The 27895-nt window shown below is 44.0% G+C and overlaps 1 protein-coding gene and 1 long non-coding RNA gene across 5 annotated transcripts in view; one reads left to right on the forward strand and one right to left on the reverse strand.

The window, feature by feature from the left end:
• The window catches only part of MAP3K9 (mitogen-activated protein kinase kinase kinase 9), a 64986-nt gene extending 52865 nt beyond the window's left edge, over positions 1-12121 (reverse strand). For 3 of the 4 annotated variants that reach the window (XR_011324797.1, XM_069784257.1, XM_069784256.1), the window contains exons 1-2: positions 11516-12121; positions 5604-6017 (exon numbers count right to left, since the gene is read on the reverse strand). Coding sequence is in view for 3 of the 4 variants with exons in the window: in XM_069784257.1 (XP_069640358.1) it covers positions 5604-6017; positions 11516-11816 (715 nt within the window). In the remaining variant the exon portion in view is untranslated. The remainder of the gene's footprint in view (positions 1-5603; positions 6018-11515) is intronic. The other variant, XM_069784258.1, reaches the window with a different exon arrangement.
• A 671-nt stretch (positions 12122-12792) lies between these two features.
• LOC138685508 (uncharacterized) lies at positions 12793-18109 on the forward strand. Its single transcript, XR_011324798.1, has 3 exons — positions 12793-13030; positions 14998-15197; positions 15845-18109. It is a non-coding gene; the product is annotated as an uncharacterized lncRNA (long non-coding RNA).
• Positions 18110-27895: the final 9786 nt, after the last annotated feature.

The raw sequence follows: 27895 nt of genomic DNA on the forward strand, positions 1-27895 counted from the left end.
GTCATAAAGTCACCTTTAATCACCCTTAGGAACATATTATTCAAGATGTTTGAAAGGCTTGGTTTCTACTGTATGTACTTTTTAAATCTAAAAAAAAAAAAAAAGTTTACTGATTTTTGCTCCCTGAACTGAACTGGAACACATCTGCACAAAATTAATCTCCCAGCTGTTGTGTCCCCCTGCCACCAAAATCTCACATTTTTATCTCTTTCCTCAAATAGGACAAGGGACCACCCGACTAAGGCCAGATCAATTATTCACCCAGTGTAAAGCATTCAGATGCCACTGAAATAGTTTCACTGTACTTTACATGAAGCATTACTCACACTCATTTAATTGCACTGACAAAGGAAATCCATTCTGATAGAAGGTACAACATTGGAGAGTTAGTCAGCAAATTACACTGAAGTACCAGAAGCAGCAATAATAGTGCAGACTTCCGAACTGTTCTGCCAACATAATTTAAGCAGACCCTGGAAAAACTCTCTTCTACAACATTACCAGACCAAGGAAGAGGTTTACATTAAGTACTTTTCCTTCTCTGAAAAGGCCAACAGAAGAGTGTCAATTATGAATGGATTGGGATGTGAATACTGCAACAAGGAATGAGATAACTAATGACGTGTTATCAAGATTGATATGTAACATTCAAGTCCTGTTGCCCTTGGATTGGATTTGAACTAGTTGCAAGGAATCCCTGCTTCTAAATTTTGCTGTATTAAAAAAAAAAAAAAAGAACAAGGAATATTGTAAGTCCTAGGAACAACTGTCCAGAGACCATGTGAAAGTCAGCTCTATTAGCATCTTTATGAACAGAAAAAGGCTTAACAACTGCATAAAATAAGCAAAGCTATAGCGGAGTTTGGAACTCTTTAGAAAGCTAGAGCTTTCTAAATCTCAGGATATCACAAGCTTACCTTGATGGTCCAAGAAGTAGGAGAGGTGAACACCTTCAAAGAACTAGAAGGGAAGAACTACTGACTTGACTGAATCAGAATTGTTGGGGTTTATTTTGAGCTCTGTCCTTACCTCTTTCTTTGACCTTGGCCTTGTCACTTTGCTGCTAATCTTCTGTGCCACTCTGTGGAACACAAAGATAGTGACTTTTATAAAGCACTTCGCTAACTGGCATGAACACCCTCAGCAAAATCTTTCAATGTAGTGCAAATAACAAATGTATTTTGCTGAGCCAGTCAAAAAAAGAACAAATATGCTTTTGCTAGTTCTCTGCAGCATTAGTTAACTGGCATTATTCCTATAGCAATACTGGCATATCTAACATTGACAGACAAGTAGGAACAAACAGGACCAGCTTCATTATTTACAATACTTCACTAAAACCAACAGGACTGCCCTTTTTGATCCTAAGCATTATATGCCAAGCACCTTCCTCTGGCCAGAAATGAGACTCAAGCCATAGGTGAGAGATAAGAGAAAGGGAAACTCTAAGAACTATGCTAAACACAGTGATGTTGGCTTCAGTGGGCATTCCTAGTTGCTTTTTCTCTGTAGCTCAGCATTTAGATTATTTAGGAGCGTTCACATTGGGAGAGGCCTACTACCAATTTTGTAACATACACTCAGCGGTACACCAACATGCAGCTGCAGAGGGAAAGGTTACCAATATCATCAGATCATGAGAAGAAAAAGAAGCCAGAGAGAATTCTGTCAGATTAATAAGATTAATTTTCATATGGAATAAATTGAATCTCTTGAATCAAATGCCAAAAAAAAAATTCTCCTCACACAGCGGAACAAAATAGCTTTCCTGGGTTATCTTCTTTCTCTTGTACAGTTATATGACTGACATGCGAGTTGGTAATACCACTGGAACACTCACCTATCAGCCTCACTGCCAACTGAGCTGACACCCAGCAAAAGAATTTCAGGGTCTCTAAGTCACAGGTGTGCAATTTGTTCTGTAAAGATCTTTATGTACTCATTTCCTGATACCATCCCCAGACCGATGAAACAGGCAGCTCTCAGAACCTCCAAGATTTACAATGAAAATCTGCCTCAAATGAACACAGTACTTAAAATGTACAGGGCACTCTTCCTACACTCTAAATGTATTATCATTAAACATTAAGTTATGATAATGAAAAGGAGAAAAAAAAATGAAGAAAAATGATGGAACTAAAAAAATGTCCACCTTTTTGGTTAAAAGGAAAACAGACAATTGGTTTGGAGAGTGCTTTTTGACAAGGAGAATCTCAACAATCAGACACCTCCTGGAATCTTCAGATAATCCCCTGCAGTTCAGTCCCTATACAAGGCGAAGTTACCTCCCAAAGCAATCAAAACCTTATGTTCTTCACTATGCTATCAGAAATGTTGAGAACTATTCTGAGCATTGTTTTGGTACCTATTACTTGAGTCCACAAGGCTACAATAAGTTTAGATTAAAAAGGATATTTTTTTTCAAAGCCTTATACATATGTAATGGCGTAAGTTCTCAGACTTGTATTAAGGTGCCCAGCTGATTTATTTTACTCTTCAAAATGTAACATGACCTTCTTAAAAGGTTCATCATGAAGTAATGTCCTTATGCATTCTGTATCTGCCTAAATAGAGGCAGACATCTGAAAGCAAGGCATTCTCTGATTTTCTTCTATTCTGGCAGAAAATTTTATTTTAAATAAGGCAACTCTGTTCTTTCCCACTCCCCCATCTTGTTCCTTAACTCTCAAACTAAGTCATACTGCAGCTTCGGATGGATAGTGCAGGTCCCAGCTGGTGCTTGAAGGCAAGATGAGAAGTATGAGAATCACTATCTATTATTAAACATAGGCAGTACCAATCAGCAGATCAATACAGCTGATGCTCCCATGACAGGTCTACAGTATTCGTAGATGTTTAGTACGTGAAAGAAATCTTTTCCAAGTTCTTGCAAGCAGAAGCTGTTCCTTCTCCAGAGACACATTACTGCCTATCAGTTGGTAGCTGGTAACTTGTGCAAAGAAAATGCTACAAGCTTGTAATTCTACAGGCACAAAGCTAACAACGTAACCTGTTCTCGATTATCCACAGTAATTGAGAAAACTAAGTACATCAGAAAAATATAGAAAACGCAAGCCATATATAAATCAGGATGTAACAACATACTTAGTCCACTAATCTTTACAAAACTTGTAAAAAAGCTTTCCATAGAAAACAGAGCAGGGGAATTTCCAGGATGCTTATTATATATAATGGAAAAGGGATTTCAGCAATGCAGTGACAGAGTATTCAGAAAAGACATGACTTGGACAGTCCAAAGTTATTTATCCTACAGATAACAACGAGTTAAGCCTACCTGCATGTATAGGTAATATAGACCTTTTTTTCTCTTCCACCACACAGCACATAATGAAGAACTCTATATTGCCAAACTAAAGTAAACAACTGTTGTAATGTCAAGCCCATACCTGAGGTTACTAATTCATCCTATTTCAAAACAGAGTCACAAAACAGTGACTTTTCCTTAAAATATGTGAAGTCCTTCCCTCTAGTACCAGCTTCTACATTTTTTTAGTTTCCCAAATACAATACTGCTTTCTGCAGACTTAGCTGGGCTAGAATTTTCCTATACCCATAATTTCTGTACTAGATCTGATGCTATCTTTGGTCAAGATCACCACATAAATTCTCCACCTCTCCCCTCCAAACACAGGACGTCTTTGAATCCTTCCACAGGCGTTCCCACTCATTCTTCCTCTTCCTTTACTATTGCTTTCTCCCAAAAGAGGAAAATTCTAGTAATATATGTAGCAAACCCCTCAACTTCTCACTGATAATTTACAGTGCAGCACAACTACGTACTGCTGATTCACTGTGACAAGAGACATTTACTCTTGCTGCTGACAGTACAGATGTTTTCTAGCATCCGTATCTGTGGTTGGTGATACTGTGCACTGGTGTCCCACTGGCTGGGCTGGTTCTCTGCTTAATATGTTTCCCTTTCACAACTAGCAGTCTCTAGTCTGAATAAAACAGTGACATACTGGGAGCTAACAGCTTTTTATCTTAGAAAATTAAGCAAGAAAGTCTTAATGGCCTGTTAGCAAAACAAGCAAGTAAATATTTTCTTAGGTAAGGAGGAAAGGTCCAACACTTAAAGGCAACTATTTCTTATTCACAGATGCAGCCAGTCATCCATTAACCAAGCCAATCAATCCTTCATTTTATAGCATTTATCAATATGCCCATATATAGTGCCATCTGTAAGGGAAAGGTTTAGATATTACGAAATCTTTATAGACATTAAGATTGCCTTACTCTAACAAAAAGGGAAACTTTCATAGTGTAAGAATAATATTATAGAGACCAATTTGAAAGCTCTTATAGTTCCTATCTTCAAACTCACTAACAAGAGTTAGTAATATCAGTTTGTTGTTTTTTTTTTTTCCTTCACAACAAACTATGTAAATTCACTGCCACAAGATTTGAGGCCAAAAAACCACAGGAAGATTCTGCGAGGCCTGGAAATTTGCAGCGTTGTAATGGTTAATGCTAGCTCCAGCGAATCTATTTAAGATATTAAAATTGCCATCTGTCAGATCTCTTTGCTAGATGTTACTGCCCTCAAAGCAAAGGAGAACATTTGCCTGCATCCCAGCCACCCAGTTCATATTAATTCAAGCCATAAATGAAAATGGGTTCATAGTAACACACGTACCTAAACCACTGCAGCCAACACGCAAGTATGTGTTTGCTCTTGCCATCTAGACACAGACAAGCAGAGAGAAAGGCTAAACAGCTCCATGCAGGCATCGGAAAGATGATGATCTTTAAACCACTGCAGCAGTTTGCTTCCACACTCATAAATAATGTTCTATGCACGCGTTTGACTTCAAGGCAATTTTAAGTTTGGGAAAACAGACACACTACAAAAACAATACCCAAGTGGCAGACAATAACGCTATTAGTATTACAGAGTAGCTATTCACCATGATTTCCAGAATCCTAACTACCAAAGTTCAGTCCCCATGCTCTAATGGGTCAGCTGCATCCCATGTAAAGCACCACAAGCTGAAGTCCTGGGTGTACAAGGGCACCCACTGGGATATTTCATTTACCCAAGTTAATGTTTCTGTCAACTCCAGCTCTACGAGGGATAGAGAGAAGATCCAATTCAGCAGGGACAGGTTAAATCTCCCATATGGAAAACAGGCTTGCATCTCATCTATACAGCAAAATCTAGCAAGTAAAATGAAAGCTTGGGAGCATTTATCTTCCCAAAGGAGCATTTATCCTTCCAAAAAGTGGAAGGAGAATACACATTTTAAGTTCAACAAGACTTTCCAACCTACAGGAGTCTACTGAAATGCCAATAAAACCGATACACTGTATATATATATATATAAACTACTAGAAAAGCATGCTCCATTTACAGTTGCTTTTGCATCCAGTCATTTAAGTTGCTTCTACAAAGGGAAAGCATTTACATGTTTCCTGTGGTCTGTAGCACCATACTGTAGAAAAATAAACCCCTCTGGGATTGAATTAGAGGATACAGTGGTTCACAAGAAAGGATCGCTAAGTTAACATTACTCCCCTCTTCATACGATTTCTTTCGAAAAAACATATCCCAGCACCCTGGCTGTTCACTGTGTAGCACTTACTGTTGCTGGACTTCAGGTCACGGTGAATTATGGGAACAATTGCTTCCTCGTGCAGGTAGTTCATTCCCCTTGCAATCTGTACTGCCCAGTTCACTAGTATGTCAGGAGGTATCCTTTTACCAGACAACACTCTATTTAGTGATCCTCCACGGGCAAACTCCATGATCAAGCAAAGATTAGGTTCCTTCAAACACACGCCCCTGAGGGCAATGATGTTGGGGTGCTTTAACATTGCAAAGAGCTTGGCCTCTTGGCGGACATTCTCAATGGTCTGGCTGATGTCCTCATCAGGGTCATAGCGAGCTGCCTTGACAGCAACCTCATCTCCTATCCATACAGCTCGATACACTTTTCCGAAGCCCCCTATGCCAATGATTTCCTCCAGAACAAGCTCTGAGAAGTCGATCTCCAGGACTAGGGAAAGAGGAAAAAAAAAGACGTAAACATTTAGCAACTATGCAGCCAGTACATCAGCTGAAGGTCTGTGTTGCCCAGCCTCACCCTTACCCTTGAAGGAAGGACCAATTTTCACTCCAAAACAATACAAATGAAAGCAGCAGTCCCTTCTGACAGTCCTTCATTGCCAAATAACATGGTAAAACAGATCTTGCAGTATCATAAAACCTGTATGAAGTACTCACTGTGAATGGTGACAAATTAGACCTAATGGTGGTGAATGACACACTTAATAAAATAGCCTCCTCTTAAACACACTTAAATCCTTCTAACACTGACACCCCCTTAAGGATAACCCTTCATTTCCTGCCCTCAATGACAGTACAAGATTCCAAAAAAGAAAAACACACCCACAGGCTAATCTCCACTGCCTTCACTATACAGTGCTTAATGTGACATAGCTAAAATTCAACACAAAATGCATCTGCTCCCGCATTTGTCCCTTATATGTCTTTTATTCAACCGCCACTAACAATCTTTTAGTCCTTCCCAAACCACACTTATTCTTCCACACCTCTACAGGCTTTGCAGATTCATTCCCCACAAGAGATCCGTTAACCAATTCTGACACTACTGACAACAGTGTGACAAACAGATGGATCAGACCACAAACTGAGTATGCAGAGCTAGCAATCAGAAAAACACTTTTTGATTAATGCATACTGCATTTTTATTACAGAAACTATATGAAATAACAGAATCATCATTTTCCATTCCCACGCACTCACAGCTATACTTTACAGGGTGCCACAGTAACTGGTGGCTACTTGGCATTGTATAGTAAAAATCTACAGATGCAGATGTCTTAATTCAGAAAAAAAAAATTGCATCAGTGCAAAAATATATCCTGTACAACTGTACACTAAACATAGTTTATGCTCACAGATGGCCAAAAGAACCCATCCAATACTGACTAATGTAGAATGGAAAAAACACATAGTGACCATTGAAAACACGCTAACACAGCTGAATTAACAGTAGTGGTAGGCCACTGGTTAGATACCATTGATGCTATTCTGATATTTTGGTGGTTACCAATTCCAGCCAAAGAAATTTTTAAAAGCTTTAAAGGAAAAACACCATAATGCAAGGATTTAAGCAGAAAGTCACCGATACTTTTAATACTCTCCTGCATTTGAAATGCCAAAGCTGACACGACTCCCCTGCTTTGTCTAGTAGAAAGGAAGTTAAGTCTGTAATGGACTTACCTGATATAGCTATTAGTTCAGAGTACTGTATTATATTACTGGGTTTTGTAGTTACCGATTGTATACATAAAACTCTCCACTGTTTTTAAAAGAAATTACATAGTCATACAAAGCAAGGGAGCAGGTTAGATTCTGCTTAAGTAAAATATTTTACTTACTCCAATCAAATGTCTTTTCTAAGTATAAGCCTATAATACAAGACATGGTCACAAAACTGTATGGAGTTAATACGAACTCTGCTGTCCACAGCTGCAGATTTTTTTTTTTAATGTTTTTGTTTGTTCGTTTGTTTGGGTTTTTTTCATTTTTTGGTTTGTTTTTTTTTTGACTGAGCTCTATCTTCCCTGAACATGATTTTTAAAAGTCTGGCTTCCTTTTGTAAGCTGGTCAAACCTGTGAGCTAGGAGTTGACTATGTAGAGGGATTATATCATCAAGCTTCCTATGCAGTACAGCCAACATATGCAAATCCTTAGCTAGCTTAATAAGGATGCTTGTGCTCTTTTTCCTAGTGTTCCATGAACAAAAGATTAATGGGAAACAAGATAGAAAAGTGATCAGGAAAGTCTACCAAAAGGAAGAGAGGTCCTTTGCAGTCCAGAACACAAAAAGAATTTATTTGTCTGTTACTGCGAGTACATCTTTTGGGTAATGCTCTGAACATCAAGGATTTACACAACAAAGAAGGTTTCACTCCTACAGTAGCAGCCTTGCTGTTCAAATGCCCACGAGCTACAGATTACTAGAAAAGATGAAGGAGTAGATTCTGACCAGAAACACTGAAATTTTAGAACGAGACTGCAAAGACAATAACTCCAGATATGAGACTACCCTGTCACTGAGAATACACAAAGGGGGCAGCTCTGGTATTTCTCACTGATGAAAGAGCTGAAGAAACCAGATGCTGAGCCCTATCCCCTTCAGTCAGTAGAATTTCAGCAGGGGTAGAACGCCCACTTAAGCTGCTCCTAGGGACAAGGTCAATTAAGAGACCGAAAACAAACGCGTTAAGCCAGAAAGCAAGATCGACAGACCGTCCCCCAGCTCCCGCCAGGCCACATGCTGGTGGTATTCCCAACCGGCGTCCTCCTCGGGCATTTCGCGGATTCGGAAGGCGTTAAAAGACGCGCTGAGCGAGCGCTTCGCGCCGGCCGGCAGCTCAGCGGGGGAGCGGCGGCGGCGGCGGGCAGCTGGGGCGGTGCTGAAGGGACAGCTCCGCCGCCGCCGGACGGACCCGCCCCGGGGCCCCCCCGCCCCAGCTTCGCCCCGGCCGCTGGTGCAGAAAAGAAGCGCGACAGGCGGCAGGAGGAGATGGGCAAAGGAAGGCCGAAGGCGTGAAAAGCAAAGGCCCTTCCTCTGTGCTGTCACCCGCTTCGCCGCAGGAAAAACAGACCCCTGCTGGACGCCCAGTTGAACAAGGCTGGGACGTCAAACGAGAGATTCGTGCTCCCAGATGAAAGCTGAGGTGTTACACTGCCAGTTATTTCGCAGAGAAAGTTTTATCTGCAGGTACGACCTTAGCTCTACTTTGAAAATGTATGTTTCTTTAAGGCAGACTGGCCAGCTCGCCCTCATGGGTAGCTCAATCAGAAAAAAGACAACTCGTCTTTAGAAAAGTTTTGCTTGGTTTCTTTGAAGGTATTTTGTGCTGAATTAGTTTCTTCATCTTCACAGACTTAGTTATACAGCTACGTTAGTGCACAAAATACTTGTTTTTCTTCACCTTTCTAAACACACTAACCCCTTTTCTAAACTCCAGTTTAATTTGGCAGACATGCTGTACTGGACTGTAACGGCAACGGGAATGCTTAACATGCATTTTCTGCCATAGAATTTAAGGACTGGAGTGCTATCATCGCTCTGGGGACCGATAAGGAATTACAGAGCCTGTACGCCACGAACCAGTGGCCATGTTGACAACTGCAAAGTAGTTGTTGTTTAATCGGCATTTGTTACGCCATACAATTAAACTATTTAATTCAGTCCGTAGGGTGTAAGAGCCCATTGCGCAGATGAGGGTCCTTCAAGCTGGCCCACCGCTGACAGCCTCAATAGGCTACTTTTATCATTCATGGTACCCCCACTGAGGTAAGATTCAAGCACGCGATGTGGATGGCTGAAAGACAGCATGCAATTACTAGCTATACTACTACAGCTCTCAGTGGAAGCAGAATCTCTAGGGCTTACACTCCAAAATCTTCATCAAACATGAAGACAAACTTGAGGAAAGCAACTAAAAATAGCTTCTGTGCCGAGGTGCACATCTGGAATGACACCTTGCATTACTCCTGCAATACTTTAATGCTTCGTAGTCCAGTAAGTTAACAGTAGACTGTTATTCCAAACAGCTATCAAACTAACATGACCAGCTCTAAAAGTGGGTATCGTTCCTTGCAAAGGGATTTCTAACATTGAACTTCAAAATCCAATTCAACAGCAACAAACTTTACCCCCTGTCCAAACTGCATTGTTTCTTTAAAAAAAGAAACATACTCCTTTAGCATATTAAAAACTTATTGGAGGGCAATAAATTCTACTGTCATGAACATATGGTCGATGACTTGACAGAAGTAGCGTAGTCCTGTTGTGGCACTAGAAGGGTAAGGCTAGAATAAAGGGGGAAGGTGCAACTCCGTAACTGTTCTTGAACTATCAAACCATAGAAAGTACAATAACACAGGAGAATCCAGAGTTACAAAGCTTGCGCTTGAACAGTCAAAACAGGAGGGGGGCTGAGGCTTCAAGTTCTGTAGAAACGGTTCTCCTAACTATCTCCACAGCAAAACCTAACAAGCATTCACAGTGTTTTCTGCACATGGGGAAAAAAAATAATTCATCTATACTGTTCTAGCATGAAAGCAAGCACCACCACTGCCCAGCCTAGTCCCTTCACACTCCCAAGGGCAATACTATGAATTACTGAGTTTTTACCTAAATGCTTTCAAGCAGAACATAGAATGAGAAAAAAGCTATTAGTTGTATTCCTTAGAGATATGTCCTAGATAGGACAAAGCATCTTTTTTACTCCTTTTACTTTCTAGAAAAGCCTACTAGTCTGAAGATTTTTCTCTGCCCCTCCAAAAAAAGCTCTTGCCCGAATTGTCAGTAGTGATAGATAAACAGGATCTAGAAACAGTCATTCCACCATTCCACACTGTTTCTCTTTCCACAATTGTATGTAGTGACTAAAAAAAAAATGTAGAGATGAAATGGCCCTATTCTCTGGCTCCAACAAAGGCTTCAAAACAGCACTGAAGCTCACAGAAACAAACCAATCCCTTCGTGCCTTCAGCATCACAACTTCGCCAAGCAACCCTCAGGTAGGCCCAGATATCCAAACTTGGGTAAAACTCATTCACAGGTATTTTAGAACAGAATTCGTAAGGTGCCAAAGGGCTAAGGAAGAACCTGGTAACACAAGCCAACTCAGGAATTTTTAAGCGAAACATAATAAGCTTTTGGTTAGGAGAAAGGAAGATATTGAACAAGTGCTAGCAGCGAATCAACACTGCAGGAAGCAACTGCTTCCTACCCAGCAACCTCCTCCTTAAGGATATTCTTAAAGGGAGAGTCACCGAAGCCCCCGGCGACTCCACGACTGCCCCGCCTCGGAGCTTCAGCCGTTCGGTGAAGATTTATCAGCCCCTGGAAACATAGGCCTTGACAATGGGACCCCACCGCTCCCGGCGCCAGCGAAACGCTCACACTGCGCTAGGTTCGGCCTCCCCGGAGAGGAGCGCTAGCCTGGAAGACAGAAGGGCACTGGAGCAGCAGGAATGCGGCTGCGGGTGGCCAAGAGCACGGGCCGGAGGACGGGGCGGGGGCGGGCCTAGCCCAGCCGAGCGGGGCCGCCGGTCCGGGGCAGCCCCAGGGTGCGAGGGGCCGGGCCGCCGCAGCCCCCTCCGCTCCCGCACCGAGGGCGACCGCGGGGCCCGCTCCCCCCCCGCCCCCCGCCACCGGGCTGAGCCTCCCCCCGCCGCGGCGGTCCCGGCTCCCGTCACGGCCGACGGAAAGGCCGGGCCGGGTCTCCCTCCGCGCCGGCGGCGGTCCCGCCTCCCCTCGGGAACCTCGGGAGGGCGGCCCGGGGGTCCCCCCACCCCCCCTCCCGGTCCCGGCTGCCGCCGGTCCGCGCCCGCCCAGGCCCACAGGAGGGCGGGGACCGGGACCGGGCCTCTCCCCCGGCTCCCGCTCCCCCCGCCGGGTGGCGGCGAGGGGCCGCGCCGAGCCCCCCCACCCCGGGCCGCCTTACGCTGTATGGCGGGGGGCGGCGGGTAGCGGGCCCGCAGCTCGGGGCCGGCCCCCTGCACGCCGCTGCTCACGTAGTTGCTGGGGAAGATGCCGACGCGCTGGTCGATCTTTCCCGTCCACCAGCCCTCGTCGCCGGACACGTGCGAGTCCCGGGACAGCACCTGCACCACGTCCCCCGGCCGCAGGCTCAGCTCGTCCTCGCCGCACGCCTCGTACTCGAAGACGGCGGTCCAGAGCGGCCCGCCGCCCGGCGGCTCCCCGCCGCCCGCGCCCTCCTGGCTGAGCTCTGTGAGGGGCTCCATGGCGAGGCTGCTCCATAGGGGGAGGCGCCCGCGGCAGCCGGGCGCTGCGGGGGGCGGCGGGGCCGGTACCGCCGCCTATTGTTCATGCGGCCCGGCGCCTGCCGGCAGCAGGTGCCGCCGCCGCCGCCGCCGCCGCCGCCGCGGGGGGGGGGGGGGGGGTGCCCGGCGCGGGGCCGCCTCAGCCCAGCGCGGGGAGAGGCGAGGGCAGGCAGCGCGTGCCGCCGAGCCGCCGCCGCATCCCCCCCCTCCTCCTCCTCGCCCGCCTCCGCCTGCCGCCGCGGCCGCGCATCCCGGAGCCACCTGACTCTCTGGCAGCTTCGGCGGCGGGAGGGGAGGAGGGGAGGGGAGGGGAGGCTCCGCCTCCTCGCCGCCACTGGCCGCCGCTACCGCCCGTCAACGCCGCCCTCACCTGATTGAGGGCCCTCGCCCTCCTGGCCACGCCCCCTCCCCGCCCAGCCCCCGGCCTCGCAGTCTCGCACTCACCGGCGTCCCCCCAATTGGCCCCCGCCTCGTCAGCTTTCGCTTCCCATTGGGCCTCTCGGCGCTTGTCAGCGAGCGCTCCGAGCTCCGCATTCCTCGCCGCCCCTCATTGGCTGCGGAAAGGGGCATGACACGGGAGAGGGTCGCGGGTGGGGCGAAGGGGTGGGCGGGGCGACCTTCCCCTGCCGGCGGCCGGCGGGCGGGGCCGCGGGGGGCGCAGGGCGGCGCACCTGAGGCCGGGCCGGGCCGGGTCTGCCAGCGCCCCGGGCCTGCCAGCGCCCCGCCGGCGCGGAGCGGCTCGGCGCTCCCGGGGGAAACGCCGCTGCGCGCTCCTTAACATCGCCTTCCCTTGGCGAGAGCGCTGCCCGGCGTCCAGGGCCGCCCCGCCGCCTGTCGGCGCCCTGCCCCCCGCCGGCGGGCGCCGGGGGCCCGCCCGGGCCTCCCGAGGGGTGCCGGGCCAGGGCGAGTCCGCTGTGGGTGGCGGGGTTTGGGGCGATGGCCGTGTGTGGCAGAGCGGCCTGTCCTGGCGGGCCTTCCGCCCCTCCGGCGCCGGAGCCGCCCCTCCGGCACGCCGGCCTAGCTCCGGTGTCGTCGCCGGGAGCGGGGGCTGAGGCCAGAAACCGCATCAAAGGAGGGTCCAGGGTAGTCTTTGTCTTCAGTTCCTCCATATTCTTCCACAGTCAGGCCGTCCTCGAGCAGAGGTGTTACGCGGGGTTTGTACAAGGTTAACACGGGTGCGTCCCTGCTGAAGGCCTTTAGTAAAAATGGAGCGGCAGAATTTATTGCTCGCTCTTGCCATCGGGGTGTATAGCTTCTTGGTCCTGCCAATGCAAATTCCTTCTCCCTGCTACCAACGTTTGTACAGCTTGTGAAGATGCCAGATCCTGCAAACAGAATCTGTTCATACTTGGTGATACAAAAGGGAGATTGTCCTTCCATTTCACTGCAGTTTTCTTTAAAATCCTCATTCTGTTTTCAGTGGTAAAACTGGAAATGAAAAGTCTGTTCATGCTTCATCGTAACGAAGCTCACTGATGCTGAATGAGAACCCCAGGTACCCTGACCACTCATGATGTCTTCCCACTTAACATGGAAATCTTGGGCTTAGTTTTCCTTTAGTGTTTTGTAAATGGAGTTACACAATGCTTCTCTGCAAGGTGAATTTTCTAAAAATTCTCCGTTCCCTGGTGAGGCATTTGTTCTGTTTTATGTACAGAGTAACTGCTAATAGTTCTTCAATTTTGTGCAGTGGGGCTTTGTCCATTTATCTATCCTTGTGCTAGCACTATGCTGCTGCACTTAGGAAGCACCAGGGTTTAGTCTTTAAAAAGAATGGTGAAGATCTCAAGAATTGCGTGCTCCGAGTTAAAGAGGTCATTCAAAATCCTTACCGGTTTTTGTAGAATATTTGAATTTGCTTGACTGTTTTCTGGGAAAACCACCACCCAACTGAAACTTTGTAACACGTATTGCAGAGAACCTTGCAGAGAACTGGAATTTTTCTAGTTCCATTCTTTTTTTCACAAACTTCACAGGCTTTATTTCTGACAAAAGAAGCCAAAAATATCTTGCCTAGAAAGAGCTGGCATATTAATACCCTTATTTTACAAATAAAGAGCAAAATATATCTAGTTGAGGTCAGAACTAACATTTCAATGTGACACATGCAAGATTTAGGCATGCTGCAGCACTAGTTTTCAATTGAACTTGTGTAAGAAACAAGCTTTAGATTTTCTCCTGTATCTCCGTCTCCTCTTGCCAGTGAGGGTGGAGCTGAGGATGCATTCTCTCCACTATTCTTTGGTTACTTAAGGGTGTGTTTTCACAATTAGCATAAGCTTATCCAATATTACTCTGTTGCTGAAAGGGACTTTCCTGCCCCTTGTCACATGCTTGACCCGCTTTCGTGATTGCAGCAGTAGTGACTGCATGGCTGTAGAGTCATTTCAGCTCATTTATCTAACTGAAAGCTAAGCTGCCAAGTAAAAGCAGCTAGTTTTCAATCAGCTTTTTTAGGTTGATCTGACTTGCGTTAAGACTGCAAGCGCAGTCGTTAAAGCCAGCACAACGTAAGGAAGCAGGACAGGACGGGTGAAAGGGACAGCAGATCCGGCTTTTTCAGCAACTGCCCATAGTTACGTTACCTTGTCTTGATCATGAAGCCGAGGGGCAACATACAGCTGTATTCATGATTTTTGGAGTTCAAATAATAGATGACTGAGGCAGAATCTGAAGGACTGATGTTAAGTCCCTAGTTAAAACGGCCTCAGTTGCATGCAATACTTCTCTGTCCAATTTTATTTAGGAAAAAGAAAGATTTCTTTAACTCACACAGTGGGGGATTATTATGCTTTACATGAATATTGTGCTTTAAAAGTTGTAATATAAAAATTGGAGTGAGACATAAGGAAATGGAGGCCTCCTGCCTTTCAGCTGTTTGACACTTATTTTGATAACTGCTATAGAGCACTGATAGGTTTAAAGTAGAGAGTTATATTACCGATGGTGAAAACTATGATAGGAGAAAAATGACTTCTGTAGAGGCTCGGGCTGCCTGCTGTAGTGACCTGCCAAGACAGAACCCTGCCATCTTGTGGAACGCCTTGATATTGAAGTCAGCTTTGCTTCTCAAAGACATCTTTCTTTTTCTTTTTTTTTCCTTCACCTTATTTTTTCACCGATGATGTGTTTGTTTCTACAGAGACGGTGTGACTGGCTCAGGAAGCCCAGAGCAGCCGGTGCCTGGAGCTGGGAGAGTGTCCAGGGAAATGCTCTGAAGAGCCATGATAGGATTTCCCCATTCTCACAGACTTCCCTTGGCACCTTTTACCAGCCATGTCAGAGTCTGGTTTCTGAACGAAAACATTTGGCCAGATTGAGAAGGCTGTTCTTAGGATCAAGGTAAATAGGAAGAGCCAGTAAATGTTAAGTTCATATTTCAGTAACTGGCAAAAGGCAGAAGAAAAGAACATTGAAGACTGTCTGCATCCAGTCTGTGAAAGATGACATTTTAGCATTTGTGAGATACAGAAAGATTTTTTTAAATGGTGCATGCTTTTCTGGTGAACATATAGCCTTTAGGCTACACTGGAGGTTTTTTCCTTATGCATTTTCTAATAAGACTGTATATGTTCCCATTATTATTCAGCAGATCTGAATAATGGGAATTAGATTCTAGATATAGCAGATCCAGTACTCGAAGTCTGTATCTGAATATACACTCCATGTATTCAGAAGTGTTTCCCAAAGTTTGGATATATATTTTCTTATAATATGTTTGAAAAGGAGAGTCTAATCTGCAAAATGCAGATGATACACTGAATGTAGTTCAAACTTCCTCTGAAATGGGAACTTTGGACCAAGGATTTTAATTCAGGCTCATTTTCGCATCTACATTTTAAAAAACCTAGTTATTAGAGGATAAACAAAAAGGCCAGTCTATCCCCAGCCCTTGTTTGAAAACGCTATGGAAAGTACTGTGCTTATTCAATTCCATTATTCATGTAAATTTAGGATGATCATCTCAGATTTTGCCTTGTCTTTTCCAGATGTTTGTGCAGATTACTAAACTAGTACTCTTGCTTTCAATGGATGCCTTTTCTCCCTTTTCACTGGACTTAGCAGCTCCATAACAACATGTTACCACTGTGCCAGTCCATAGTTACAAATCTACACTGGATACCAAAATGTTGGCACTCTAGGTTCCTAGTCTCTGTGCTCTGTGAGGGGAAAAAACCAGAACACTAAAAAGAAAAAAAAAGGAAGAGGAATGTCCAGAAAGAAGAAGTACCAGCACAGTCCAACTACACTGCAGTACTAGAAAACCACTGTACTTCCAACTGTAGCTACGATGAAAGCACGTCTGTACTAGCACAGTAAGAAAGTATAAAAGATTAAGAAGCAGCTTCTTGGCACATCTGCTTAGTGCAGCTCACTTCTTTTACATCCCATGGTAATTTATATTGCATCTTAAATTAACCCAGCACTAATGCTCTCATTTGGTTTTTATACATTTCAGATGATATATCTCAGCTGTGTTCCACAGTTATATCCACAGATATAACCATATACACCACTCTGGAGATGTATCTCATGCCAGTAAACAGATTTGCTTGATCAATTGCTGAGAATCTCTCCTCAAACAATGTAAGCTTTACTGACAAGCGGATTCTTCCGTCATTATAAATTGCCTCTCTGCATGGTTGTAAAGCCGGACTGTGTTTTTTTCCCCACTTTAGAACGGTACTGCTTTGCCAGCATCACTTTAGTGTAGGTTTGTTCTTCATGCAGGGGAGAGAGGTAAGCCACTGGCAACAGAAGCTTTATGAACTGTGCTGTGCTAGCTAGCAGGCAGGCTGCAAATCTGGGTCTTTAGCATCTGAGCTAGTAAAAGAGAGAGCTCTACTCTGCTTCATAAAATATATATGCTAATCTCCCAGATGGCTGTATCTTCTTTCTCCATAGAACAGATGACCTGGAAAATAAAAGAAGACTGAAAACACTGGAGAGTGGAAAATATGGGCCAAAATCTGGGAGCTTCCAGTAGATTTTACAGACAGACTTGGCTTTTAAATTTAGTTTGAATTTGTTTTGATAATAAAATATAGCAATGATTACATGACTATTATTACAGGTCACAGTGTAATTTCACATGTAACGCAAAGCATTCATACATTTATCAGCATCCCTATACGAAAAATAAAACAAAGGATGACTTTCAAACGAGATTTCTGCCTACACTAAAAGATACACAGCTAACAGAAATAATGTTTAACTTTGTCTTAGTAATGACTACCATTTGCATTCTGTCTACTACCTCAATCCAAGCCACATTTATAGCTCCTGTTTAATTTGTCATTGTTTGAGTTGCTGCTCTTGTAGAGGCACACCAGAACTGCACTGCCACACTAGCAACATTGTGCCACAGTTTTGCAACTGCGTGGAACAAAAATTTAACTTATTTGAATAGAGATTAGTGCAATGCAAATGCTCCCACTGAAGTTCACCAAAGACACTACAGCAAACCTTTAGGGTTTCTGAAATCTTTATAGGTGCTGGTGGCCTCGATCTTCCTTTTTATGTTTTGTGTGAAAAGCAAAGCAGCAGCACAGTATCCTTCAGTGGCACAGCCAGCGTATGGTGCAGCACTTGCTCAGAGTGTTCTGCACTGCTTGCAGCACCTCGGCTTCCCTTCAAGGCCTTGTGCCCAAGGAACGACCAAGTCTCCCTTGTTTGTGAGGGCAATGAGGTTTTGTTTGGAAATAACAAAATCAAGATGGAAAACAAGATATTAGCTAGTCCATGGTTTTGTTTAGGTTTTAAGTTTGTCAAACAAAGCCTTTGGGTCAGTTTTCAGGTCGCTGAAGCCACCCTTGAATAGCTTCAGAAACACAGCACAAAAATGAAGAATCCTGCATCTGAACTCAAGCCTAGGAGATGGATGCGAACTTTCTTCCTACAACATACATACATCCATTAGATACCAGCATTCATATCCAAATCATAGCTTTATACCCAAATCATAACTCTGCTAAATCTGTCATTACAAAGTTATGGACATAAAATAGATAGCCTTTTCATTTGGAGTAAAATAATCCTTTTGTTGATTGAGGCTGATGTCTTTTTTTCTCTAATTTGTATTAGTAGGTTAACTTACTATTCAGAATAATAAACCTCAATCTAAAATAAGACCAACTAGGTCAGTGCAGTAGTAATTGTTTTTTTCATTGTTGTCTTGAGGGAATAGGCAACATTTGCCTGCTGTCTCCTTTTATTTGCAGTCACAGTTTAAATCTTTAGCAGAATTAGTTAGAGGAGCCTCTTTCAAAAAATGTATGACTCTCTACTGGAAAATATTCTGTCTTGATTTTCCCATATAGCGTCTACTCTATGCCTGGTGACTAAGCTCAAATATGATACTGTATTCATTCGATATTTCATAAGGCAACTGGAAGGGGATTTCCTTGTACGTACATGGAAATGGACCTAACTCTGTTTTGATCTTTTAGTTAAGTGTGGGCAGAGAGACACATCATGTTTTTATTGTGATGCCATCTCTCAGTACTGGCAGCACCAGATCCATAGGCAGCCAGAGACATCAACCCATTGAGCAGGGATTTCATGTTACACCGTCGCAACCATCTCCAAGAGTCTGCCTTCACACTCCAGAATTAATTTGCATTACCTATTCACTTTTTTTTTCCTTTCCCTAATAGACAGTCTTAATTGGTGGGTTCTGGTCCTGCACACCATCAAGGCACCGTACAGTTCACTGTACAGCTGAAGCTTTTGTAGAATGAGGGAAGCATGATTCACGGAGTGAGCCTACACAGATCAGTCCCAGACTACAGACTGTTGAGTGTCTTTGAGTCTAATTGGTACCTGAATAGTTTTCAAAAGATTACATTAAACATAATTAACTTCTGCAGGATACATGCCTCCTCCTTTCTCATGGTGTGGTATCTTCCCTCCAAATTACGCTGCAGAAAGGGCCTGTAAGAGTGAGATTTGTTAGTGTATGAATGACAGACATTCTGCACATATATATTGCTTAAGCGTAAGCCTTCCTGCTCCACCGCTGGTAGAATCTGAAATTTTGTACCACTGGGAAGTGGAGAGTCTCAGCTTCGATCCTAAAAGGTGCCAGGTAAGACTCTACCTACAATGTTCCCGGACAGACAAGTAATACTCAGATCTTTCTTGAAGTCAGCTTTGACCCTTGTATTCAAAACAAGTAAGACACTTGGCTTTACAGGAAGAGGAGATCTGAAAAAGAGTCACAATAAGAGGTTTTGTAATTCTCATATTTTTTTTTATATCTATTTTTCTGTAACTTGTGTCAAGCTAATGGGGAACGGGGTAACAATGAACCAGCACTCAATGGAATGAGCTACATAATTCACTCACAGCTTTAATGTTCGTTAAGCGCCCACCTCAAATTCATGCCAGCAGGGCCTTTCCCTTACTCCACACCAGCATCTACTCTCATTGGACTCCATGGTGCTCCTCTGGGAGTCTAAAAGGACTGAAGCTCGTAATGCAAGCAAGCACCTCCCTGGGACTGCAGACAGGTACCCAGTGGGATTGAAACACTGAACGGAACCCACCATTTTCCAATAAGCTTCAGAAAAACCTAGCATGCTATTTCCCTATATTATTTTGAATGCCTAGGTAAAATATGTTACGGCGAGACTATTTTGACGGCTACAAAAAGGTTGTTTCCCCATTTTCCCACAGTTGTCTCAACCTTTCTAGTATAGCATAGCTGCTTCGCTACCAGCGAAGAAATACGCTTCCTTTCTACCCACTTTCGGTGTATGAATTGTTTTGCCTACTTAACCGTAGTAGAAGGTGTCCGTCCTGAAGCTGTCAGTACCGTGCCAGAATTTCTTTGGGTGGATAATAAAGAGGAAAGGTTAACGAGCTCCAGAGCTGTCTGGGGAGGAGGATGTCTGACGAGGCAGGTCTCTTAATGGTGTGCAGGGCCATGTCACCCACGCAGGCTGGGGAGCTGCGGTGTCAGCCCCCGGGTGGTCTCCCTTCCCCTCAGCCCCCCTCCGGAGACAGGAGCCATAACGTGACGCCTCCAGTAACCTTCCAGCACTTGGCTTTGGTCACTCTTGCCGGTGAAGGAGAAGAATGGAGATCACCTCACCAGCAGGAGCCGTCACTAATTGGCACTGATGCTCCCACCGGTCTCGATGAAGGCAGCAGGCGGATGAAACCTTTGACTTGAGGAGGGTTAAAAAATCCCGCCTCCCTCCGGCAGCCCTGGGGGAAGCCCGAGCAGCGGCGGGGGCCTCGCCGTGTCCCCCCGCGTCCCCCCGGGTCCCCCCACGGCCCTGCGGACCCCGCGGTGCCGGCCTGCAGGGGCTGCAGCGGCTCATCCCTCCCCTGGCCGCCCGCGCCACCTCGTAAAGACAGCTTATTTTTCCATTCTGCGGTTAACAATGAAGAAATTCTCGCCCGGGCTATTTTTGGTCCTGCTGGAGCCGCACGCTGTTTCCTCAGGGCTCAAAGCTCATTGTTTTTATTCGCTTAGATGAAACAATCGTGGCCTACATCGGACATATTTGTTTTCCAGTTCCTCAAACCATTATTACCTTTTCCTGTTCCCCTTGAGAAAATGGACCTTTGATACCCTGCCAGGTTGCGTTATTGAATTCCCTGCACGTTTCGGGGTGAAATCACGACAAAGGCAGGCGCCTTTGCTGAAGGGGGAAAAAAAATCACAGAAAGAATGTGGAAGAAAACCTTACTTGGGGAAAAAAAGCAAGTTGCGTAATAGTGAAGGAATGAGGTAGTGTGAGTCATCTCGCCCATGAGCACTTCATCTGGTCGAGTTCTCACCCATCCAGGAGGGAGTTTGCCAGGCCCCGCTCACATCCCACAGCCAGTAAGCCCAGCCAGGGGTATAGCACCGAAAATAGACTGCATCTAGTCATCTCCCAGCACGTACGAGAAACAATCTCACGGTTGCCTTCAGCAGAAGCATAAGCTCTCTTTACCTGTGTTTTATTATGAACGACACCACTCAACCCAGCCTCATCTAGGTCTGCAAAGAGGTTTGGAAGACTTAGGTCCACAGTCTCCCCTAAACACCCAGTTCCTCCATGGAAGAGCTCTTCTCATGGTCCATGCTTCAAACTACTCTTACCATACTTTTCCTCCAGCTTGCCCCCTCAGAACAACTCCTTTTATCCTCTGAAACTGGGGTTGACTGAAGTTCTTTCCTGTTTGCCCTCCAGTTTACCCTTTTTAATCTTCTACGGGACCTACGTGTGCCATTACAAATCCTGAGGGCGCTGTAAGAGTGAGAAAAAAGAAACACATGCTTTTTGGATGTAATCTTGTTTCTTTTTCTTAAAAACTGTGCAGTAGGGTGAAGCAGGTTAATTAATTTTCACTTACACTTTGAATTAGTCTTAATTCTGTAACTGTACACACACATCTAGGACTCCTGGCTTTTTCCTCAGCTCTGCTACCGACCGATTCAGAGAACATTAAAGTTTCCAGGTTTGTACCCACAGAGACTGACTAACTCTCAGCACACTTCTACCCTTCTTTCAGATAGAGACTCTGAGATTCACAAAGAGAATGGCTGTTGCTATCTTAGTGGTGGGAAGAAGACAAGGTGTTATTATAAAGGATAAGCTTTCAGTAATGAAATCTCTCTTTTTCCTGTAGACTACACACCACCACACACACTGTCTGTGCAGCCACCTCCTACTGAATTTCCTTGAAAGTCACTCTAGCTAACTGAATTTAATGGATTTTCTGGAGACATCAGCCCCACTCCTACTAAACACTTTTAGCCTGGAGCTGATGTTCTTCCATCACTCCATTAAACTCAGTCCTTCATAATTTCTCTGTTGTATTTATGAGCAAATCTGACAATTAGAGCACTTATTTCAAGGTTTCTGAGATTATGAGGTTCGTAGAACCAGGAGATGCAATTAGCTAGTGAGAATAGCATCTGACAGAAGATGCTACCAGGCCTGCCAATCACATAGAAGTCTTTTTGAGAAAGTATGTGTTGTTTAGATCTGTTGTAAGGAGTAAGGCAGAAGGAAGGCTAGTGAAAACTTGGATTATTATAAGCTCTGAACTGTTTACTTGTAAGACCCAGATCCTACAGACTTCCTGCGTTAAAAAAATCAAGTTGTGTGCAGTTTTCCTGATGTCAGTAGAAGTAATAGTTGTGAATAAAGATGCTTTTCAATATATAGCTTGCAAAATTATGCCTGAAGCTTTGACTTACGTATCTTTTTTTTAAATTAAAATGCTTTGCTTGTTTTCCATCATACGCCATTTAAAGATTTACAAGAAAGCATTTAGTTGCATTGCTACCAACATAACTGCAAGGCAGCAGCGTGTACCAGAAATTCAAAATTCAGTCCAACAGTCAAAATACTTCAGCCACCTGTGCTTAATTCTGCTGTCACCACAGCGAGACTGTTTTTCATATGATTTGTGTAACGCTCAGTATTGAATTAAATCTTGGAAGTACATTTTCTACTGCAAAATAGCTTTTTGTGGTTAAAATACTGTTTCCAACAAAACCTCCTCTTTTCATGTCATGTCACACGCTGAAACAATGGCAAAAAGATAAATCATTCCAAATCTAATTTTAACTGCTGCAAATTTTGTAATAGGTTCACTAATTTCTATAGTGTTTAGAGCACTGTATGTTACAGCTATAGGCATATAGCTTACAGATTTCTGATGCAACCTTCACTGGCATTTCTGGGTTCTGTAAGCAGCATGAAGCAGCATATAAATCTCTCCAAAAGTGTTGCTTACTCCACCCTTCCTTTGTTTCGAAGTCGTTTCTGATTTTTTGCCTTTAGGGTTATTTTTAATGTTAGATCATTTCCATTGTTTATCTGCAGAAAAGTGTTTCCAGGCCATTTTGCAGTCATCACTGTTCTGGGAAGGCCTATGAAAAGGTGAAGGTTTTATGTTTCTCCAGCAGATGTGGTCAGAAATATATGACTGTCATCAGCATTATACACCTATATCTAATTCCTTTGCTTTCTAACAGTTTTCTCCCTGTTCATTTTCATTGCTTAATCCATCAAAGATTTCCCAAGGGGTTGAATATATCTTTCCATGCTGTGGACTGATAAAGAATGCACCAATGAAATAAACAGATTAATGCTATTAAATATGGACAGTGCTCTGGAGACAAACCTGGAGCCAAGAACCTAGCAGCTGCACAAGGCATCCATGCAAGTGGCCTTGGGAAACAGATGCCTCTCGATGCCTGAAGATCCCTAAGAATCTGCCATGAGGGATTTACAGGCTGCTCCATGATGGGCAAAATCCCTCAATCCTAAGCAAAAAATCAGGAACAAACTCTGCAAAGTGTTGCTCATGGATCCACTCTCTCAGAGCGCCTCCTGTGGGTTTTTCCACAGAAGGGATTTGACCACCAAGCAGTGTTTATAGAACAACCTTTAGGCTGGCTGAGGGTTGGAATGAATCTGCCTGCAGTTCTTTGATCTGTGAACTCCACCGTTACTGTGCTGTTCAGTATCTGCTCTTGATATGAAATGGGGAACAATTTCATGTGGTAAATAAAAATAGAGGGATGAATAGCCTTAGTTTCATCCTACTGCCTTGCCTCTGAACCAAGAAAAAGCTCACTTGTTTAGTACTGACTCTGCAGAAGCTGTGACAGTTTGTACAGATGCTCTTCATGTTAAACATTACCCTGTTTAATGGATTAGGAATGGAGAGATCTGGGTGCTGGCTTTGTCAATGGTTTACATTGTGAACCAGAGTAACTCACTCGATTTGCAACAGTTTTAACACCGGTACAAAGGAATTAAGGATACCTCCTTTGAAGTTGCTTTCATCCACAGTTAAAAAAATTATATCCAACATATGCATCAGTATCAGTGCCAATTAACGGATAACATGGAGTTGCAAAAAGTGAATCTATTTTTAAGTCCACTTTGCTTGGCTGCACATAGTTCCCTACTCAATATGTTGCCACCGTGCTGCTGCTGTCGATGAGGATCATCAGGCCTTACCTGTACGGATGAGGGCAAAGAATTCTGACGACAGACCTCAGGGACACAAGGATAAATGTAAAAAGTGAAACAGAGTCTGATGTAAAAACAGGCTGAAGACTATCAGCTAATGCAGCTGAAAGAATATTTGCATGAAAAATCATGCTGTTTCAGAACCTGTGGTGCATCTATATATATGCAGGAACACATGGGTCTATATATATGCATATGTGTGCTCTGTGTTCACAGGGACTGTTTTACTGGGTTATAGCAAAGGGCTAGCCGAAAGTAGGGGCTGCAAGGAGAGACTGAGTTGAATGTGTGTATGTGTTTCCCTATAGCTATGGGTTTCTTCTACAGTAAGAACTTCCTCCTAAATCAGCTTAACGTGAAATGCTGTTTATGGAGGGTAGGTTAAAACCAGTTGCCCATTGAATGGCTGCAACAAATCTATTCAGCCAGCAGGGGAGGGAGAAGATCTTTGTAGCTGCTGTTGTTTTCCTGACGAATAATCATGCCACCTCCAGCTGGCTGCCAAAGACCCTTTCTTTAAAAGCCATATGTCCTCTCTAATAAAGCTCTCATCACACCTCCTTCAGGCTTCCCTCATTCTGCTGTACTTATGCCTGATTTCATTTGGTTCATGCAGTTGTACAGCTGTAGGATGATGGCTTCCTTAAGCTAGTGCTTAGAGAAAACACGGCCTGGAGAAAAAGGAAAGATTGTCTGGGACAGCCTGGGTCTCTGCCTCTGTGATTCCTGGAATGTTACTCACTGGGTAGCTCATATGGGTTTTCTTTTTAAATAGCTCTTTAAAGGGTTGCTGGAATCCAAGTTACTTTAGATCTGCCATAAAGTGGCAGTGTTTCAGGGCACTCCCCCCAGATTAATCATTTTCACTTTCTGAAATCTGTCAACTGTACCTTCAGGCACTGCCAATTCAAGCAAATACAAAAATAGTAGTCACAACACCTCAGGCATGATTTCATCAGATCTTCTACACTAAGCAGGTCTGACCTGCTCAGTATTTATCTGGGAGACCTCCAGAGAACAGAAAGAATACAGGAAGCGGCAGATCTTGTGAGGCAGCTGAGATTTCTTGCCAGTATAAATCATACAATATCTGGGAATTTAAACCTTGGTTGTTTAAAAAATAGCACTGCTTCTGCTGCGACCGACCTATATTGCTGCTGAAGCAGTGTGTGACTATAGATGCTACCTTCCAAAAGGGATTTAAAACTGAGATTCTGCAGTTCTTTTCTCAAATTCAGGTTGTTAACTATGGCCACATTCCATCTCAAGGCAATGAATTACATACTGTTTCCAATAGTCTTGAATGTCAAAATTATTCTTCACACCTCCTACTAAAGCACACAGTCACTGCCATATTCCACTTCAGACAAGGCTGTATTCAGTGAGGAATCTTACATACACAGTTAGAAAAGGAGTCGAAATCAGACAGAAATATAGTTTTCTGTTTATTCAGAATGAAGCTGAAATCCAAGAAAGATCTAGGGAAACTGCCAAGGCCTGCAGGGCCTCTCAACTAATCTGCCCAAGTAGACCCGTGTGCTTGTATGAAATCCAATTGCATGAAATTGTGAGTTATATCCCCTACAACATTGTCACCTTGCAATGCCACTAGTCACTCCATGGATTTCCACAGTTCCCTGTTGATAAGCCAGCCGTCTTAGGACTATTCTGCAAATTCTGCCCACATTTCCTCCTTGTGGTTCCTAATTTTGGCCTCTTTTCATTAGTCTGAAATTGGTAAGCATTCAATATTTTTTACAGTTCTGCCTCTGACAATGTACTTTAACCGAAACTCTCTCCTAGGCAGGGACCGACCAATTCAAAAGGCTTAACTTTCTTAGAAAAATGGCTAACATGAGCCATAACAGAGAGGAAATCCTTTAAAATTGAGAAGATGGTCTTGGGGACTCATTCGTACGCTGTGGGAGCTTTGTACTTCAGACAGAGAGTTTTAACTGTGAACAAAGACCTTAAATAGGAGTTTATCCCAGTGGCATCATGAATCATTGTTTGGTAGAATTTCTTACAGTGAGGCACCACTGTGCTGTACTTTAAAGAATGTGGTATAAATGCTGCTAAAATACTGTCAGCTGGGTGTTTGGATATTCTAATTTTAGCCTTGTTTATTATGTTTCATCGCCATGGCATTTTTAAGCAATTCTTGTACCAGCAATGCTAGCAAATTCCTCTTTTTCAGAGAGACCTTGTGGTCATTGGGACATTGATGATGATTCTCTCTGTGATTTCTGTATGGACACGTTCACACAATTAGGTCCTGTAATGTGAAAGTGGATGATGCCATCGCAATTATCTTGTAAGAAAGACTAACAGAACTATATTTAAGAGGAAAATTCATCTTAAAACTGCACTCTGCCTCTAGCAATGGGACTGTTAAGCCATTCCAACTGATTTTTCAGCCATGCTGATGCAGCTGCAAGAGGTTAGGATAGTGAGACTGGGGCCCGTGTAGCTGCTAAAAATGTACAGCAGAAGGCTGCGTAGAGACAATTTCTAGATAACAAAGAGAAGGAGTGGAGTTGAAGATGCTGTTGTTCTAGTGGCGACTTACAGAAGGTTGCTATCAACAAGTTGGTAAGAATTCTTTTTTTTTAGCTGTCAAGGGACTTCTTTGTCTGCATGGATCTATTTTAAACAGTTTTCCCCTTTCAGCACTCCCTGATAATAAGAAACGTATGTAAGTGCTCTTCTGCAGGGAGAATTTCGCTTTGGTCTGCTTATTTTGTCTTGAGAAAAGCACAGGGCTCAAAGAGCGTACGAAAAGAGCTTACATACTCAAAAGGTGCAGCAGGCAGCTGAGACAATCCGCAAGAGCAGGACTAATGGGACTGTGAGCTTCATGGTTCAACTGGTTGCAGATCAGTAATTAGCATCCTCCACTCAGTGAATTGCTCTCTGCCTAAGTAGCACTGTGAAGTATTATGGAGAGATATATTAGTCATAGGGAGAGTTGAAAATAAAGAAAAAAAATCCCAAACCCCAAACCCTAACCTTTTTTCCCCTTTCTTAGTTTGTGAAGGCAAGAACTATGTTCTCCCACGCTGAGAGAGAGAGAAAGGTTCGGCCTGCTCCCCAAGCTGCTGGGCAGGGTGTATCCTGAAAGAGCAGGTGGATGTGGGAGTGTGTGTGGTGCCGTAGCTGTGATAAAGGTGGGTGCAGGCTGTATCCTGGCACACAGCTGGGGCTGCATCATGTGCTGTGAGTGGTGAACCTGCCAGCACAGCAGGGAGAGGAGGTCTCCTGCCATGTAACCCTCCTGCTGATAAATCTGTGCCTGGTCTGGACCGAAATGCTAGAAACTAGGCATATTTTTCTTGTTGCTTCTAAACGCTGTATTCCAGCGGGGGTAGGGGTAACATATAGGGCTGAACTTCATGGAGTAATTTCATAGCGATCTCTTAGTGTGGAAGGCTGAATGTGGCATGGCTTCTCTGCTACAAAGGGAGTGGGGTCTGTGAAAGGATCTGGTTCTTGTTTAGAAGTTTGTTTAAACACTGTGCAAACAGCAGATAAGCTGCCATCAGATGCTAACAAGATGACAACGTGTTCAGTAGAGTCCTGCACTTGTCAAAAACGGCTCTACTGTAATTAAAAGCAAATCTAGAACAATCTCCTGACAGGTTTTATAAGAAAACTAGCTATCTTACAGTGAAACCAGGCTAACAAATATTATTGTAGGATGACATTCTGCTTTCTATCACCCTTGTAAATAAGCCTACTTCTTAATTCTCATATGAGATAATGTGAGAATAAGACACATTTATCACCATTTATGACAACCTTCTGAATTCAGATAAACCCTTTTTTAACCAGGTTGCAATTACAGGCAAATGGTGGAAAAAAAAGTCAAGACTTAAAATTATGCAAAGACTCTTAATGCCCAAGTAGCAAGTATATATTTTAATTATTGCTTCTTCAGGAAATCAAAAGGTAGGTGCACTTCTAGGCTGATCAGTTATATAGAAAATTGACTTTTGTCTTTTTCTTTCTTTTTGGAGCCAAAGTTGCTGCTTTGGATACTGTATCCAAGCC

Source organism: Haliaeetus albicilla, chromosome 5 (assembly GCF_947461875.1).
Source record: "Haliaeetus albicilla chromosome 5, bHalAlb1.1, whole genome shotgun sequence".
NCBI lineage: Eukaryota > Metazoa > Chordata > Aves > Accipitriformes > Accipitridae > Haliaeetus > Haliaeetus albicilla.